This window comes from Cucumis melo, chromosome 6, assembly GCF_025177605.1.
Source record: "Cucumis melo cultivar AY chromosome 6, USDA_Cmelo_AY_1.0, whole genome shotgun sequence".
Lineage (NCBI taxonomy): Eukaryota > Viridiplantae > Streptophyta > Magnoliopsida > Cucurbitales > Cucurbitaceae > Cucumis > Cucumis melo.
In genome coordinates, this window is record NC_066862.1 from 33,109,126 (window position 1) to 33,124,409 (window position 15,284).

The following is a 15,284-nucleotide window of genomic DNA, read 5'->3' on the forward strand; positions in this document are numbered from 1 at the left end:
GGTATTGGTTTCATTGACAATAAAATAGTACTTACATTTTTGTATAATTAGGGTTCATTGGACACTGCTTGCTATAAATGCGTATGAGGATACAGTGTTTTACCTTGACTCGCTAAGGACGACATCAAAAGCAACTACAAGATATGTAACCGACACGTAAGTTTAATCTTTTATATCATGTAATGTTGTTAATTCTAATGCATGTACAATATTCTAAGATATGAGCAATCTTATCTTGCCAAAACAGAGCAATAGCGATATTTCACTCGTAAAAGAACATTAATAAAAGCAGGAAACAAACTTTATGGCGAACAGTAAAGGCAAGTATAAATATTTAAATTAAATTGTATTTTGTAGATTACTAGCAATTAAGACTAGTCCGTTATTCTAATTTGTTGTTTTTATAGTGTCCACTACAAGTCGGGAGAACTACGTGTGGATACTATGTCATGAAGTATATGAGAGAAATTGTAAATAGGGGAAGTATTGTCATCTCGGATTCGGTATGTTATACATCAAACTATTTCTTTTGTACGTATAATAATTTTCATGAATACTAATTCATTTATTTTGCATGTCTACAGATTGATACACAAAAATCATACTCACAAGCTGAGTTAGAGAGGTGCGGGTTGAGTTGGTAGAGTTTTTGAGTTCGTACATATGATCTAGGACTTATTTGTCATCTCTAAAAAAGGAAATTAACTTTATTTTTTGTGACTGATTTTTTGAAATGTTCATATGGAGGGGAGGGGTTGATTGATATTCTTTTGAGACTTTGTAAAGGATTAGAGTTTAGATGAATTGTTGATAGGTGAACTATTCATATGTAGGGGGTTGCCATTATGAAAGTTTATGTATTGGGGATGATATACTTATGGGCTAGGTTAGTTAATTAGATGATGTTTAGTTCAATTCTTGGAAATCTGTTGAAATTGTTTATATATATATTGGTTTTGTAAATGATATATGAATATGATGCAAAGTTTTGGAAATGATATTGAATGGATGATGTTTAGTTGCCATTTGATGTATATTTGTCGTTTATATGTAGTTGAATTTTTGGACCAATGAGAGCATAATACAGGAAGAATAATATAAAATAAATTACAATTATAAAAATGAAAAATTGTTTGATGGTTTTGAAATGTCATTAACAATACATTTCTTGATGGTTTGCAAATGTCATAAATAACAAAATTCTTGACGGTTCTAAAATGTCATTAAAAAGCACTCATGACGGTTTCCAAATGTCATGAAAAAGAGTACTCTTGACGGTTATTAAATGTCATGAAAAATGAACTCTTGACGGTTTCTAAATGTCATGAAAAATGCACTGTTGACGGTTTTAAAATGTCATGAAAAATGCACTCTTGACGGTTTTAAAATGTCATGAATAGTCGTATTATTGACGATTTTCGGGCTTCATCATCTCATTCTTGACGGCTCTAAACGGTCATAAAAACGTATCCTCTTGACGGTTCTCAACTGTCATGAAAAATTGAATACTTGACGGTTATAAATTGTCAACTATACCAATTCTTGACACTTTTTACGACCATCAAGAAAGTGGCATTTCTTGACACTGGATTCAACGACGGTTTTGAAACCGTCAACAATACTCATTCTTGACAGTTTAAAACCGTCAAGAGAGTCAGTTTTTGTAGTAGTGACCAATCGTGGTCGAATCATGATATTATCTTTCAATTAGATAAAATACCCATGTGGACTTTATATGTTCTTTGATATCATCCTAAATCACCTCTTAATCTAAAAATTTAAACTAGTAGGTGAAGGTAAGCTAAAGGTAAATTTACTCTGGCCCTCGCTTATGGAATTGAACCATATGAAAGGCTCTATATATAAGTATCGAAAATGAATATTAATTGTAAAAAAAATAACAAAGTAGGAATTTGAACACAACTTCCTAAACTCTCGTACCATCTTAAATCACAATCTATCCAACAAAATTAGTACAAATAAGAATGAGAGTTTGAACTTAGAACCCTCGTAGTTTTCAACATACGTTAGTTTTAATTGAGTTAAACTCTTATTGATCTCACAATTTTAAACTTATGGGTGAATGTAAATGTAAATTTAATAATTATATATAGTTTAATAGTTTTACCATCAAAATGATTAGCACAGAGAGTCTACAAAATCTTGCTCTAAAGATGATGTATCAGAAATCTAAACATAGTGAAATATTTTAATTTAAGCAATATATTTTCATCACGATTTCTTTTGTTATTGATATTTGTCACAATTCCCAACAAAATACACCATACAGTTAAAAGTCCAAATTTGAAATGAGAATTTGGAGTATGAAGCTGCAGTTTTGAAAAACAACAAATCGGTCACTATCGGTCACCAACAATGAAAAATTAAAGCTTCTTTTAGTTGGAATTAATAATTATTTTCATTTAATATATTTTATAATTCTAAAACCATTATTCTTTATTTATATATATATATATATATATATATATATATATATATATATATATATATATATATATATATATATATATATGTTTTAAAAAAAAAATTGAGTATGTAGAGTTTTTCTTTTTACCAGAAAAATCTTAATTATTTTCTTTAAGCAATTTTTTCTCTAATTCTACTTCTTACTCCCACGAGTGTATGTTTAAGTTGGAAATTTGTGTTAACCTTGGAGAGTAACCGACATATGCAATTTTAAACTGAGGTCGTGTCGAATTTTGTTTTCAAGACAGTGGTTCGACACGGCACATGAGCAAGAATCAACATTTGTTTCCAACAATTTAAAAGCGACATTTTTTTCCAACACTTTTTTCTCACTTTCATACTAAAGAAGGTAAAATGTAATTTAACTAGAGTTAGCATATCTAAGCTTAAAAAGCTTTTAACGGAGACAACTTAAAACCAAAAGGCTTCTTTTATAGTGCTTTGGAGTGACCGCACAAATTTGATTTATACGGAGAACCTATTCACAAAAACGTCTAATCATAGTGGTAAATATAATCTAGGTTGAACATGGAGAGCACATAGTTTTCTACCGTAAATAATTTGCAACATGAGGATAACCGAAGGGATAATTGAATATTGTAAAAGAAAATAAATTGTACAAAGAGAAAATTGGATTGAGTTCAATACTTAAAAAGAGGGTAGCTTGGATTAACCAAAATATTTATTCGTCAAAATTTTGCTTGGTGAAAAGTAGTGGGAGCCATAATTGCAAAACCCCATTCTTATATCACTACTCAATACAAAGTCCCATAGAAATACATATAATATGTAATATAATAATAATATATACATAGCACATGTCAATCCCTGCCTAAGAGCATGATGGTGGTTACCGGTGGTCAAAAAGGAATGGGGTAAAGCTAAAGATGTATGTGGATCATACACACATATTCATAAACATATAAAAATAACTCCAATAACTTTACTTTATTATTCTTTTCACATCAATAGTATTAAACTCGCTTTTCTCCAACCATATTAAAAGTATTTTTCAAAAGTAAAACTATATATATTAAAAGTATGTCCATCATTGTTACATCCAAATCCGACCGACAAATTAAAATATATTATTGTAAATTTTGAAGAGTAGTGATAGAGAAAATAAAATCCCAAGAATAAACATTTTGTATTTAGAATTAAGAATTTGTGATACGATAGAAATTCACAATGAATAAAACCTCAAGACAATTATACCAAATATTATTACAAATAGTTTAATATGGAGTTGGGTTTAGTGGGAAGAGATTAGGGGAGGGGGGAAGACACTAAAAGCTCTAAAAGCAGAGATGATAGCCAAGAGAAAGAAACAACCAAATCCCAAAGCTTGAAAAATGAGAGCCATTTTCATGTTGTTACAGAATTTGCCATATGAACTACAAGCTTCACTCCATGAAACCTCTCTATCTCCGTTGTATGCTATGTATAATATCTCCCCCACCGCCGCCCCCGATGCAACCATCAAATAAGCCACAATCTAAATCACAACCCAAAAATGAAAGAAAAACAGAACTCAATTCCTAAGTGTACAACGACATAGACGAATGCAGTCAAAGTATCATTTTTAAAACTAGTTGATTTAAATTTGGATTGAATTAATAACGTACAGTGATAGCAAACAAATTCTAATGGCTAGCTACTAGGAATCCATTGTCAGAAGTTGTGAATTTGAGGGAATTTTGTTAATATACTATGTCTTTTTGTTACGTTTCTAAAAGGGAAAATGAAGTTGCTCATGCTATTGGAGCTTTGGCTTCCTCGCACGAATCTTACATTGCCTAATTCTTTCAATATGATATACATAAACAATTCAATTGAAACGGAAATTCACAAACCTGATCGGAAACGAAGAATACCCAAGCCCTAACGATGAACCACCGGAAGCAAGACACGGCGGCGGCAAGAAAAGCGTAGACGGCAGCGATGGCAGATATGCAAACCAAGTACCTGAAACAGAGAAGAAATTAGAAATTACAAACAACCCCATTAAGAAGATTAAGATGAAATTGGATGAAATTTCGTAATTAATTACTTGAGACCACTGAGATTATGAAACTCTAAGTTGCCATAATCTGGATTGTCTTGTCGGTTGGTGACAGTGAGCCACAAAGCAGCGATGCTGAAAGGAACAGAGCATAATCTTAAAGAGAAATCAAGAAATTTGAAGAGAGAAGGATTGTTGGTTTCAGCCATTTTTGGAGCTAATATTTTTGATGGAGTTTGGTGAAGAAGGGGATGTAGATGAATAAGAAGGTGTGAAATGAAAGTTGAGAGCTTTTCTTTGGCTTTTTATGGAGTGAGGATTAGTGGGGATTAGTGGATTGGTGGGGTTTTCATTGTAAATGTTTTATTATTATTATTATTATTATTATTATTATTATTATTATTATTATTATTATTATTATTTTTCTGTATTGGAATGATGGGTTTGTGTTTGGTTTGGGGATTTGATGTTTGAATGAATTGTGGTGGTGTTGGTGTTGGTGTTGGTGTTGGTGTTGGTGTTGGTGTTGTGCTTGATGAGGCTTCAAATTTAAGGGATTTTATGTTGAATGAATGCAACCTATATCTCTCCCTTTCTCTCTCTTTATTCAAATTTGATAAGACAATAAATTAACTATTTTATACATATTTTATTAAACTAATAAATTCACTAAATTGTTCGTAAACAAAAACCCTTTAACCTTTTTTTATTATTACAACTTTCAAACTTTCGTTTTCAAATGTTTTTATTTTATTATTAAACTTTCCATCAACATTCAATTAAGGCTGAATTATACCCAAAAAAAAAATGCCTTTATGGTTCGTGTAAAAATTGTTCTAAACTTTTAAAATTTTAAAAATGATCTCAAACTTAAAAAAAAAAAATGATTTAAAATACACTTAACCTTTTTGTTTGTATAGAAACTAAACTATTGAAAATTTTTATAAATATCCTTTTAAACTTAAAAACGTTCAAAAATGTTCTCGACAATCCAACTTTTACACCAAATTTCTTAGCACCCAAAATAAAAATCGAAATTTCAAGTTAAAATGGTAGTTTTAAACTTCTATAGATATGTCGACATTTTCACATTTTCATGGATTTAATATCAATAAAAATGGTGAATCGATATTTGTATTATATCTTTAAAAAGCCCTAAATCACAAAAAAAAAAACATAAAAATGACTCTAATATAAAGATAATATAGTTAATAGTCATGTTTGCTTATTTGAAAATAATAAAGCATTTATTTAATAATTTAAATTTATTTTTTTAATTTTTTATAAATTTTTAAGAAATATCCATCAAAATCGAAATTTCTGTAAAGTTAAGACTTTGATATATTCATCAATGTCGATGTTTTAAACCGTAGTTAAAACATAAAATCTCACAAAGTTCTAAAATAAAAATTATTCCTTAAAACATACTAAAACAATAATTGATCTAGTTAATTAATCAATCAAATACATTTTTTATTTGACAATTTATTGTGGTTGTGTTCGTGATTCTATCATTATGTGTTAATAATCAACCACTTAAAACTACATTTTAATTTTAGTCGGTGAAAAAATTGGTGTAAAATTGACATCAACTTTTGAACTTTCTTAAGCTCAACAGACACTTTTCATCCAAAATTAACGATAAAAGTATTTTTGTTTTTTAAACCTTCAAAATGTGTGAAGGCATTTTTGGAACTTTTAATATATATATATATATATATATATATATATATATATTACTACTTAAACCTATATTAATGAAAAATTATAATATTTTATACTAAGTTTCATAACTAATTTGGAATTGAGATACCAAAATGAAATAGGTATTCAAAGCTTGAAAACCAATATAAAATTTACTCCCTAAAATAAAGTAAAAGAAAAAAAAATACAAGAGCTGAAGTAGATATGAACTATATAATATGGTTCATGTGAAAACAATAGCAAACACTTCTTATGGTGATTGATTAGCCACATAGATTAAGGCATCAGAAATGCCTCTAATCCTATGAGCTGAAAGAATGGTATTTTACAATCACTATCTATATTTACTCTTATACTTCAAAAAAAAATCACAACAAAATGCCTATTTTTGTTTACGTTTTCTACTAAGCTTGTTAAAAATATACTGTTGCTTATTAGAAAACTGCACTCAACAATGCATTCTCTCCCTCTCCGCATCGGCGGTGAACCTCCTTCATTCGCTCCGCCGATTTGCATATCCCACTGCAACTCCAGTCAAACGATGCGATGCAGATGTTTCCTGCTTGAGCCTTCCACTCGCAATCTGTTTTAAACAATATATTGGCATCGTCAAACTTACCCATAACAAGTCTTGGAATAGAGATTATCACATCCGCGTTTCGTCAAGTTAAACAGAAAGGAAGCTAAATGAATTACAGAACTCGCTTTCTGATATAAATGAACAAGTTCCAAGCATGTGATGCTCAATGATGAAAATATTGAACACCCTTTATCATTTTGTTCCTAAGAGCGACAAAAAAGTAATAGTGGAAGGAAAGTAAGGAATCATACCAGGTGGGGTGCCACAACATAATCTCCGGTCATCGATATGCTCCACGTCCAATCCGATAAACCAGGAACCTAACGAGACGTCTTCATTTGCGTACTTGTGAAGTATATGCCTATACAATGATTCTTCTCAGAAAACTGCTCGTAACATGAAGAGAAAAATGGAGTTTCTTTGTAAAACAAGAAAACATACTGGTTGATTGATATGTAAGTTGCTAAATCCTTTGAAATGGCATAAAGCTGCCCTGTGGCGTGACGGAAATACTTGTTTCCTTCCTCCCCAAATTTCCAGTACTCAGGTTCGTGGTATCTGACTCCTCTGGTGATGAAATAAACCAGGATGAGGCATTAGTTTGATTACATAATAGGAATTCACTTTGAGAAACCTCCGAAAAATCAACTTACTTTTGTGCGAGGACAGGACCAGATTTCATGCATCCCATGTAAACACGGGACTTCGACCGATGTCTAGCTAATGTTGATGCAAGTGTTGCTGCAGACAAATATAAAAGAAATTGAGTGAAGAAATTGAGTGCAGAAAAGGGAGATGAATACATAAATACACTTGATCTCGGGTATAATAACCCAAATCTTATAAAGATGGCAATATTAGCAACATATCGTTTTCTTTCTGATCAAAACCAAGCTTCAGTTTTACGACTTCGTGAAGGGAAACACTTACTACAGGCCAACCAAATTTTCATCTTTGAAAAGTATATATAAACAACTTCGCAGTTTTCATTGGTTCTTTATTTTCAGGTCTTTTAAGGGTCGGGTATGGCGGAAAAGAAAAGGAACAAAAGAGACTGTAAGCTTCAATATACATCTGCATCTGCATTTACCTATGTTCACATGCACATCATCGTCAACCTTCACATAAAAATCAGCATCCCACAATGCAACAGCGGTGGCAAAGTAAGCTTTCGTCTTGGCTGACAATTCGAGGTAACCTTCGACGTGATCCTTCCCCAAAAATAACAAACAAAACATGTCAGCTTCCATTCTTCAAATACAACTATCACAAAACAGGATATTATTTATAATCAATTACACAAACAAGAAAATTAAAGGCTATATAGGGATGAGGAAGTCAGTACCAGCCTCATAAAATCACCATGCCTTTTGTCCTCAGCTTCAATAGCTCTATCGAGAATACCACCCGGCGTTGTACTAACAAAAGAAATAAATAAATGATGAGTGTTTTGTAATTTATGTTTTAAAAATGTTTTTGAAATTGTAACTAATTTGGTTTAAATTTTGCCATCATTAGAAAATAAGTCAATCAACTTCAGCCCAAATGCCATTTTCTTTCTCAGTGCGATCAAGTTATCAAAAGATAGAAGATTTCACTCTAAATAACTTCAAATTTTATATAGTCTAAGCACCTGTGACCAATTACAAAGCGGACAACAATGCCTTTTTCTTCTTCAAGCTTTTTTCTTTTATCACCTATTTATAAACAGAGCCAAAGCGAAAATCTTAGAACACAGATCAATGATCAAAAGAAAAGATTTGAACATGTAAGTGATAACTGATAGATATTCAAACCTTGGGGCATCCAAGTAGCACGAACAGAGTCCCGCCGCTTCCGACTACTAAATGCCGTATTAATACCTACGACCATTACATATTTTCTTTTACGAACTGATTCAGAAAGCTTAACATTTTCCATCAGTGGAGAACCGTTAAGAATAGAATCCTGTGCAGCCCTTGCAGCAGCTAATTCCATCTCCAAACTTGAAATTGTTTTATCTAATGTCCTGCATTTCGTACCAGTAAGAAATTAGCTGATTTTCAACTAAAACCAATAACCGAGCGATGAGTTACGAGTTACGAAATTAGCTTACTGTATAGCATTATGAGTTTTCGAAACTTCTCCCAGAATGTCTTTGGACTCGTTGCTTCCATCTTTCTGAAGAAGAAAGCTAACTTATCAAACTCATAATGTAAAACATAGTTATTAAAAACTTTTCTTTTCCCTGTTCTGAAAATTTTCGTAATATATTGATCCAAATTAGGTGAAGATAACTCACGTTTGATGTATTACAACCCTCTGATACCATCTTTAACTTATCTTCTTCAGAACCTGTTGATCCTCCAGGCATATTTTCAACTTCAGGCACAGCCCACATTCTGTATCCCCAAAATAAATCTAGTTAGTTTCCGCAATATTTTCCTTTAGAAATCTTTCAATCTAAAATATAACTTGTTATGTACAACTTTTTGTGTATGTAAACCACTCTACCCCTAACCGATTTCGGTCCATAATCTATAAACAAATGATTCTATACATCACTCAGCAAGAGTTACATTACGTTACAGGACAGCCCTCGTGACAAATTCATCATGAGAGCTTCGCTGCGATTTGGGGCAAGATTCCAATACATAAAGCATATGGAAAGTAAGATCAAATGATTCGTGGCCATTGCAAAAAGTAAGGTATACAACATCATGAGAGATTCAACAACATTGATTACAGTAGTGATTTGAACACGATAAAGCAGAAAGAAAGAGAAAGCCCCAGTAGATCCAATTACAAAAGCAATCATTGCCATCTAATTACTTTTCAGATCAGCTCAGAAAACACTTCTTTTTCTTTTCAAGATTTATCAGTAGAAAAGAACAAACCAATCCACCCCATCAAATTTCCCTGAAGAGAAGGACAGCAGAATGAATTTGAACAAGAAAAAGAATCAAGTGGTAAAGAATTGAGAGAAATGAAACCTATCAGAGAATAGCATTCCAGCACAAAAGCATCCAATGCAAAACAGAAAAGTCCATTTACGAGAAACAGAGCCCCTCGTACTTGGCTCAAATCCTCCTCTACTCTTCCACGACATAATGTCCTTCTTCTACTTCTTCTTCTTCAAACCACAGTGAGCTAAAATCAACCCACCATGACCAAATCCCAAATCAACCCAACAGTCCAAACCCAAGTCAGATAGCAAAACAACCAAATCCAATGAAGAAATCAAACCCCAAATAGCAGAACTCCCAAAGTCAAAACTCAAAAAGACCTAAAGAGAGAGATGAAGAAAAGAAGGGAGTGTTGGGAAAAAAAAAAGTTGAATCTAATCAGAAAAACCTCAAATGGGAAGTGGGTTTTAAACTTTAGAAGAGGTGGATCTTGAACAACAGTAGCTAGTGGTGGTTAGAGCGTCGGTGGAGAGCTTCGCTATAAAGTGACTGATTGAGGTTTGAGAAGACCCTACAGCGTACAACTACAGCCCCATTTGAAAAAATTTACCATTTTTCCTTTGTCTCTTTGTAATGGGGTTGTTGGATTACTTGAGAAATCTTAAGGAAATGGGTAAAAAACCATATCATCAAAGAATGGAAAATGTCTTTTGGTATCAAGTTTAGTACTTTAACAAGGGAAAGAAATTGGATTTGGGAAAAAGGGGTTGGGTTTTGTTGGTTTTAAATTTTTAGGACAGATACGGAAGTAAAGTAATTGAAGGACAAGGAAGGGTAAGGATTATTGGTGTGTTGTTGTTGTTGTTGTTTTGTATTGTTGGTTCATCTTTTTCTACGTGTTGTTTGTCGCTCGTTCCCACTCACTGTTTGTGTTCTTTGAATATTGTAAATGACACCGACAATCGAATATGGTTCTTGCACATGGAGCACGTGCAAACACAATTAGATTATGATTTTTTTTACCCATTTTATTTTTAATGTTTGTAGTTAAATATATGTATTTGATTAATTGATTATAATCTAAAATTAAAACTAAATAATTTAATATAATTTTAAATTAAAGTTAGTCCTATTTAATTTATATGGGTATCGAAAATATTTATAAACATAGTAAAATATCATTACTTTTTACATTTTTAAATGTAGTAAAATAAACTAATATATTTATAATATATGACAAAATATTAAATTCTATTTAGGATAGATATTGATAAACTTTTATTATTGTCTATAAATATAACTGATAGAAGTATATTAGTATCTATCTATATTTATCGTTAATAGCATATGAAATTTTATTATATTTGGTAAATATTTTGTCAAATTTGTTATTTTTATAATTCTTATTCTTTTTATCAATAATAAACAATTAGACAATAATGATCTATCGATCTCTATCATTATCTATCGCTAAAAGATAATAAAATTTTACTATATTTGTAAGTATTTTAATTCTATTTAAAAATAATATAAAAGGAATGAGTAATTAATATTTCATATTAATTAAGCACAATTAAATTAATTAGCATACTAATAATTAATTTTTATATTAAATAATTAAGATATTATAAAATATTAATTTTAAGTTTATTAGTTGAAAGTTATTACGTTTAAGTTAATGTTTATTCGATAGCATCTTTTTTTTTTTTTTTTCATTTTCTACAATTTTCTTACATTTTTTTATGTGGAAAATTTAATAAGGTTTCATGATAATGATGTAGTTTAAAAGTTGACCTGGAACATTAATTAAAGAGAATAATTTTAAATGACAAAAATTTTAAAAATATTAACAAATACAACAAAATATAACAATATATATAACAGTTCATTATATCTAAATTGTGATAATTTGTTTTATGAGTTTTTATAATAGGTACTTTTTTGAATAAAATACTAAGATTACCAACTTCTTAAACAATTTGCAAATATAGCAACTTTTTTATTTCTTTTTTATATACTCCTAAAATGCCCTTAGTTTAGATGGAAAATACATCACATGATTTCCTTCCTTTTGACGATGGTCTTCTTCATTCTCTACTATAGTTGTTTTCTGTAGGATCTTCTCCTCAATCTCTATTATCATCTTCTTCATTCTATCAAACCTAAACAATTTTTCTCTTTTTTTCATGATTCGTCCTCTCTCTTTCCTTTTGTGATTTTGTCTACACCTCCATCTGGTCGATTTTCCATTCAATTCTCTCCTCCAACCATTTGTCCTGCGTTCAATGATTTTGGGCGTTCAACAATTTTCGGCATTCAACAATTTTCAGCATTCAACAATTTTTCATTTGCTTCTACTTTAGGTCAATGTTAGGGTTTTGATATCAATTTCATTAGTATGTAATCAAATTTTCTTTAAAAAAACTAAAATTTGTTTCATAGTTTTTTCATCCAATTTATGCTCATCATCTTAGTTTGATATTTTTTTCAGATGTAATTTGTCCCTAAATTTTTCATTTGACTTCATCCCATTTTTACAATTTGATTTTCATCTCTATAGGTTGATTTTGTTCAATTCAATTGGATTATTTTACTAGAATTTTATAGAAAAAAATGTGTTTATTTTACTTGTATTGGACTTGGTCGAAATTGAGCATATTATGAATTTTACGTTTTTAGGTTTAAAGAAATTGAGTTTTTTTTTTCTTTCTAAAATCTATTACTAATAGACTATAGTTAATATGAGCATAGTGATATTAGTCTATCGGTGATAGACTTGATTAATCCTTGTTTATAATTGATAGTAGTCTATCAATGATAGACTCGTATCCTAGTCCATCAATGATATTAGTCAATCAGTGATAGACACTATCTTCTACCAATGTTATGAGTGTAACACTAGGATAATAACTGTATATTTTTCTTTTTGCAGTAATTCAAAATTATGACTAATCAATGTTATGAGTGTAACAGTAAATACTTTCTATTTGTTTGATTCGGGTGACTTTATTAAGTAGAAATATGAATCAATGTCATAATGGAGTTTAATTTTTAGCTGATAGTTTCTATCGATTATAGACTTTACTATGAAGTTTATCGTTGATAGCTTCTATTACCAATATTAGTCAACCATTGTTGATAGCTTCTATCAATGATAGATTTTACATGTATATTAACAAAAAAATTCTCAATAAAATGCACCAATTAATACTAATTTGCAATTATTCAACCTGTGATTCAACATGTATAATACTAATTTCTCAATGGAAACACAAAGGCACATAACTAAACGTGAAGATGTAATGTCACCATGAAGTTTTTCACCATTATCGTTAATAAACTTCAACATACATTGAAGAGTCACGACTATTTAAGAATATAAAGTGGAATAATTTGGAATATTCAACCTATGGTCCAACATTTTTTTGTATCAATAGAACAAAATCAAATAAAATGTGAAGTCTATCATTGATTTTTTCTATTATGAAATATCCACAAAACTAATATAGTACAATATAAATTTACTCAATGAGAGAGTTACAAATCAAAACTAGGGACAAATCAATCGGTCTCTTACAATATTTTAGTCTTTTGCATTCTCCAACATTTTCTTTGATCGGTTAAGTTGTCTCTTCGGCCTAATTAACACTTTTAACATTCTTCGTTATTTCCATAGTTTCCACTTCTTTCTTTTCTTGAACAACTTGAAATGATAAAATTGAATTTGAGTTTATAAAAAGTGCTCATTAAACTAAAACATCTAATAACAATCCAAAACAAACAAGTAAAACATCCTTCAATTTGATAGAAACATATCATTGATAGAACATAAACAACACCACTTAAAAATATACATTAAATTAAATTATCTACTAACATCCCAATGCAAACAAATTAAACATCCCTCAAGCCTATCAGTGATACAAACATGTCACTGATAGACCCTAACCCTAAGCAATAACACACAAACCTAAAATAGATCAGCATTGTAACGACCCAACTCCTTATACTGAATCGAAGTCATTACTAAATATAGAACAAGTGGTTTAAGTCATAAAATTTAGTAAAACGCATAAGGTTTAAGAAATTTTATTTATGAAAATTCAAACAAGGTAGTTATGCAAAAAATGAAATGCGTTCTAAAGTCCTACTCGGGCCCTATCTACATAAAAGATGGTAAGTAATGAAGAATACTCAAGCTCAGGTACTAAAGTCAAAGAAACAAGAATAAGCGGAAGCAGAGTCTCTATGGCTCGCCACGGTCACTTCGGGTCGCTCGCCAGCTTGCCTTTGCCCTTGCCTCGTCCTCTACCTGAAAACATGACATGAAGAGAGTGAGTATAAAATACTCAGTAAGGGACCCACTACTAGTCCCACTAGGTGCCTGTTAACTTCCTGTCAGAGTCCTGTAACTGGTACCCAATCTCTGGCACGTTCCCGAACACGTGCAACATGCGCTCCCGTAGGAACGTAACTCTGGTCTTCGGTGCCCCGGGGGACACCTAGGACGATCGGGATGCGAGGACCCCGTCGAGTCACTCGAGTCATATCTATATCCATGCTAGACTGGTGTCCCGTCGGACCACACAGTCCTCAATAGGTGGTGATCCCGAAGGACACCCATGCAGGTACGACTCTAACAGGTTAAGCTAACAGGTACCCTAATCGCAGTATACATACACATGGCATCAGCATATAACATAACAGATAAATCATCATTACACTCTCCATCTCGACATCCGTCGTACAGCCATAACAGCTCTCGTCATCACACAACATGCTATAATATGACCATATCGTCATTCGCATCATACTATCATTGATTTCATGCATCGTACGGTCTAGTCCTCAACATGCACAATTGAAGTATACGTAATCTCATAATTCTAAACATGGAGCTAGTAGTAGAATCTCTTACCTGGAGATTTACTTGACGAGTCCTAACCGCGAGGTAGTATGCTTTCCAAGCGACGAGGTCCTAACTGTTTAATACGCCAAAATTCGTAATTAGGTCACCAACGACTAACGGTTCAAGACTCATTTGAAATGACTTACCCTAGAAAGAGGTTGCAGTGCTCGAGCCCCTACTGAAGAAATCCCACGCTGCAGCAGTTACTTGGTCCAAGACGTCCCTTAAGGAAAATAATTTAATTTAGTTCCAAATTAAATTAATTAGTGTCCAAAACATTGAGTCTTACTGGGTAATGCCAAAATAATTAATTTGATTACCAAAAATTAGGTGGAAGGAGCCAAATTAGGCTTCGCGGCTCGACTGGAAGAAGAACAGGGATCGGCTCGGCTCGGCTTGGCGCAGGGATCTTGCGCGTGCGGCTCGGCTCGGCTTGGCGTAGGGAGGCGCGGCTCGGCTTGCAGTGCAGGCGGCGCGGCGCGGCTTGCACGCGGGGAGAGCTGGACACGTGTGGGCACGGACGCGGGTTCGGTTTCGGGTTCGGGCGAGCGGGCGTGGAGCGGTTCCGGGTTCGGGTTCGACGGCTGGAGGCGCGCGAGGCGTTGGCTGCTGGACTTCAGTCGGCGCGACGGCTGGCTGACGGGCGGCTGCGGCTCCTCAGCGCTTGATCGGAGCGACGCGACGCGGCTCGGCTGCTCTCCTTAGATCGAAGCGGCG

General features: G+C 32.4%; 2 protein-coding genes across 3 annotated transcripts; both read right to left on the reverse strand.

Moving 5' to 3' along the window:
* Positions 1–3,680: 3,680 nt before the first annotated feature.
* Positions 3,681–5,050, reverse strand: LOC103501577 (CASP-like protein 2D1). The gene is made up of 3 exons (XM_008465184.3): positions 4,538–5,050; positions 4,341–4,452; positions 3,681–3,982 (listed from the first exon to the last, which is right to left on the reverse strand). Exons 1-3 carry the CDS (start codon positions 4,696–4,698, stop codon positions 3,740–3,742), a joined length of 516 nt encoding a protein of 171 aa, XP_008463406.1. The 5' UTR covers positions 4,699–5,050; the 3' UTR covers positions 3,681–3,739.
* A 1,337-nt stretch (positions 5,051–6,387) lies between these two features.
* Positions 6,388–10,482, reverse strand: LOC103501578 (probable beta-1,3-galactosyltransferase 3). 2 transcript variants are annotated; one of them, XM_051085683.1, is made up of 11 exons: positions 9,746–10,482; positions 9,055–9,154; positions 8,869–8,933; positions 8,570–8,781; positions 8,407–8,470; positions 8,119–8,191; positions 7,864–7,984; positions 7,427–7,514; positions 7,215–7,340; positions 7,025–7,134; positions 6,388–6,776 (listed from the first exon to the last, which is right to left on the reverse strand). In XM_051085683.1, the coding sequence occupies exons 1-11, from the start codon at positions 9,859–9,861 to the stop codon at positions 6,628–6,630; spliced, it is 1,224 nt and encodes a 407-aa protein (XP_050941640.1). In that variant the 5' UTR covers positions 9,862–10,482; the 3' UTR covers positions 6,388–6,627. The 2 variants fall into 2 exon arrangements, with proteins under 2 accessions (XP_050941640.1, XP_050941641.1); XM_051085684.1 differs by having other exon boundaries at positions 10,107–10,417.
* Positions 10,483–15,284: the final 4,802 nt, after the last annotated feature.

Coding starts and splice junctions, on each gene's coding strand:
- LOC103501577 (XM_008465184.3), bottom strand. CDS start 4,698: ATGGCTGAAACCAACAATCCTTCTCTCTTCAAATTTCTTGATTTCTCT. Junction 4,453..4,537: donor CATAATCTCAGTGGTCTCAA/GTAATTAATTAC, acceptor TCTCTGTTTCAG/GTACTTGGTTTGCATATCTG. Junction 3,983..4,340: donor TATTCTTCGTTTCCGATCAG/GTTTGTGAATTT, acceptor GTTGTGATTTAG/ATTGTGGCTTATTTGATGGT.
- LOC103501578 (XM_051085683.1), bottom strand. CDS start 9,861: ATGTCGTGGAAGAGTAGAGGAGGATTTGAGCCAAGTACGAGGGGCTCT. Junction 8,934..9,054: donor AGGGTTGTAATACATCAAAC/GTGAGTTATCTT, acceptor TTTCTTCTTCAG/AAAGATGGAAGCAACGAGTC. Junction 7,985..8,118: donor ATGGTGATTTTATGAGGCTG/GTACTGACTTCC, acceptor TTTTTGGGGAAG/GATCACGTCGAAGGTTACCT.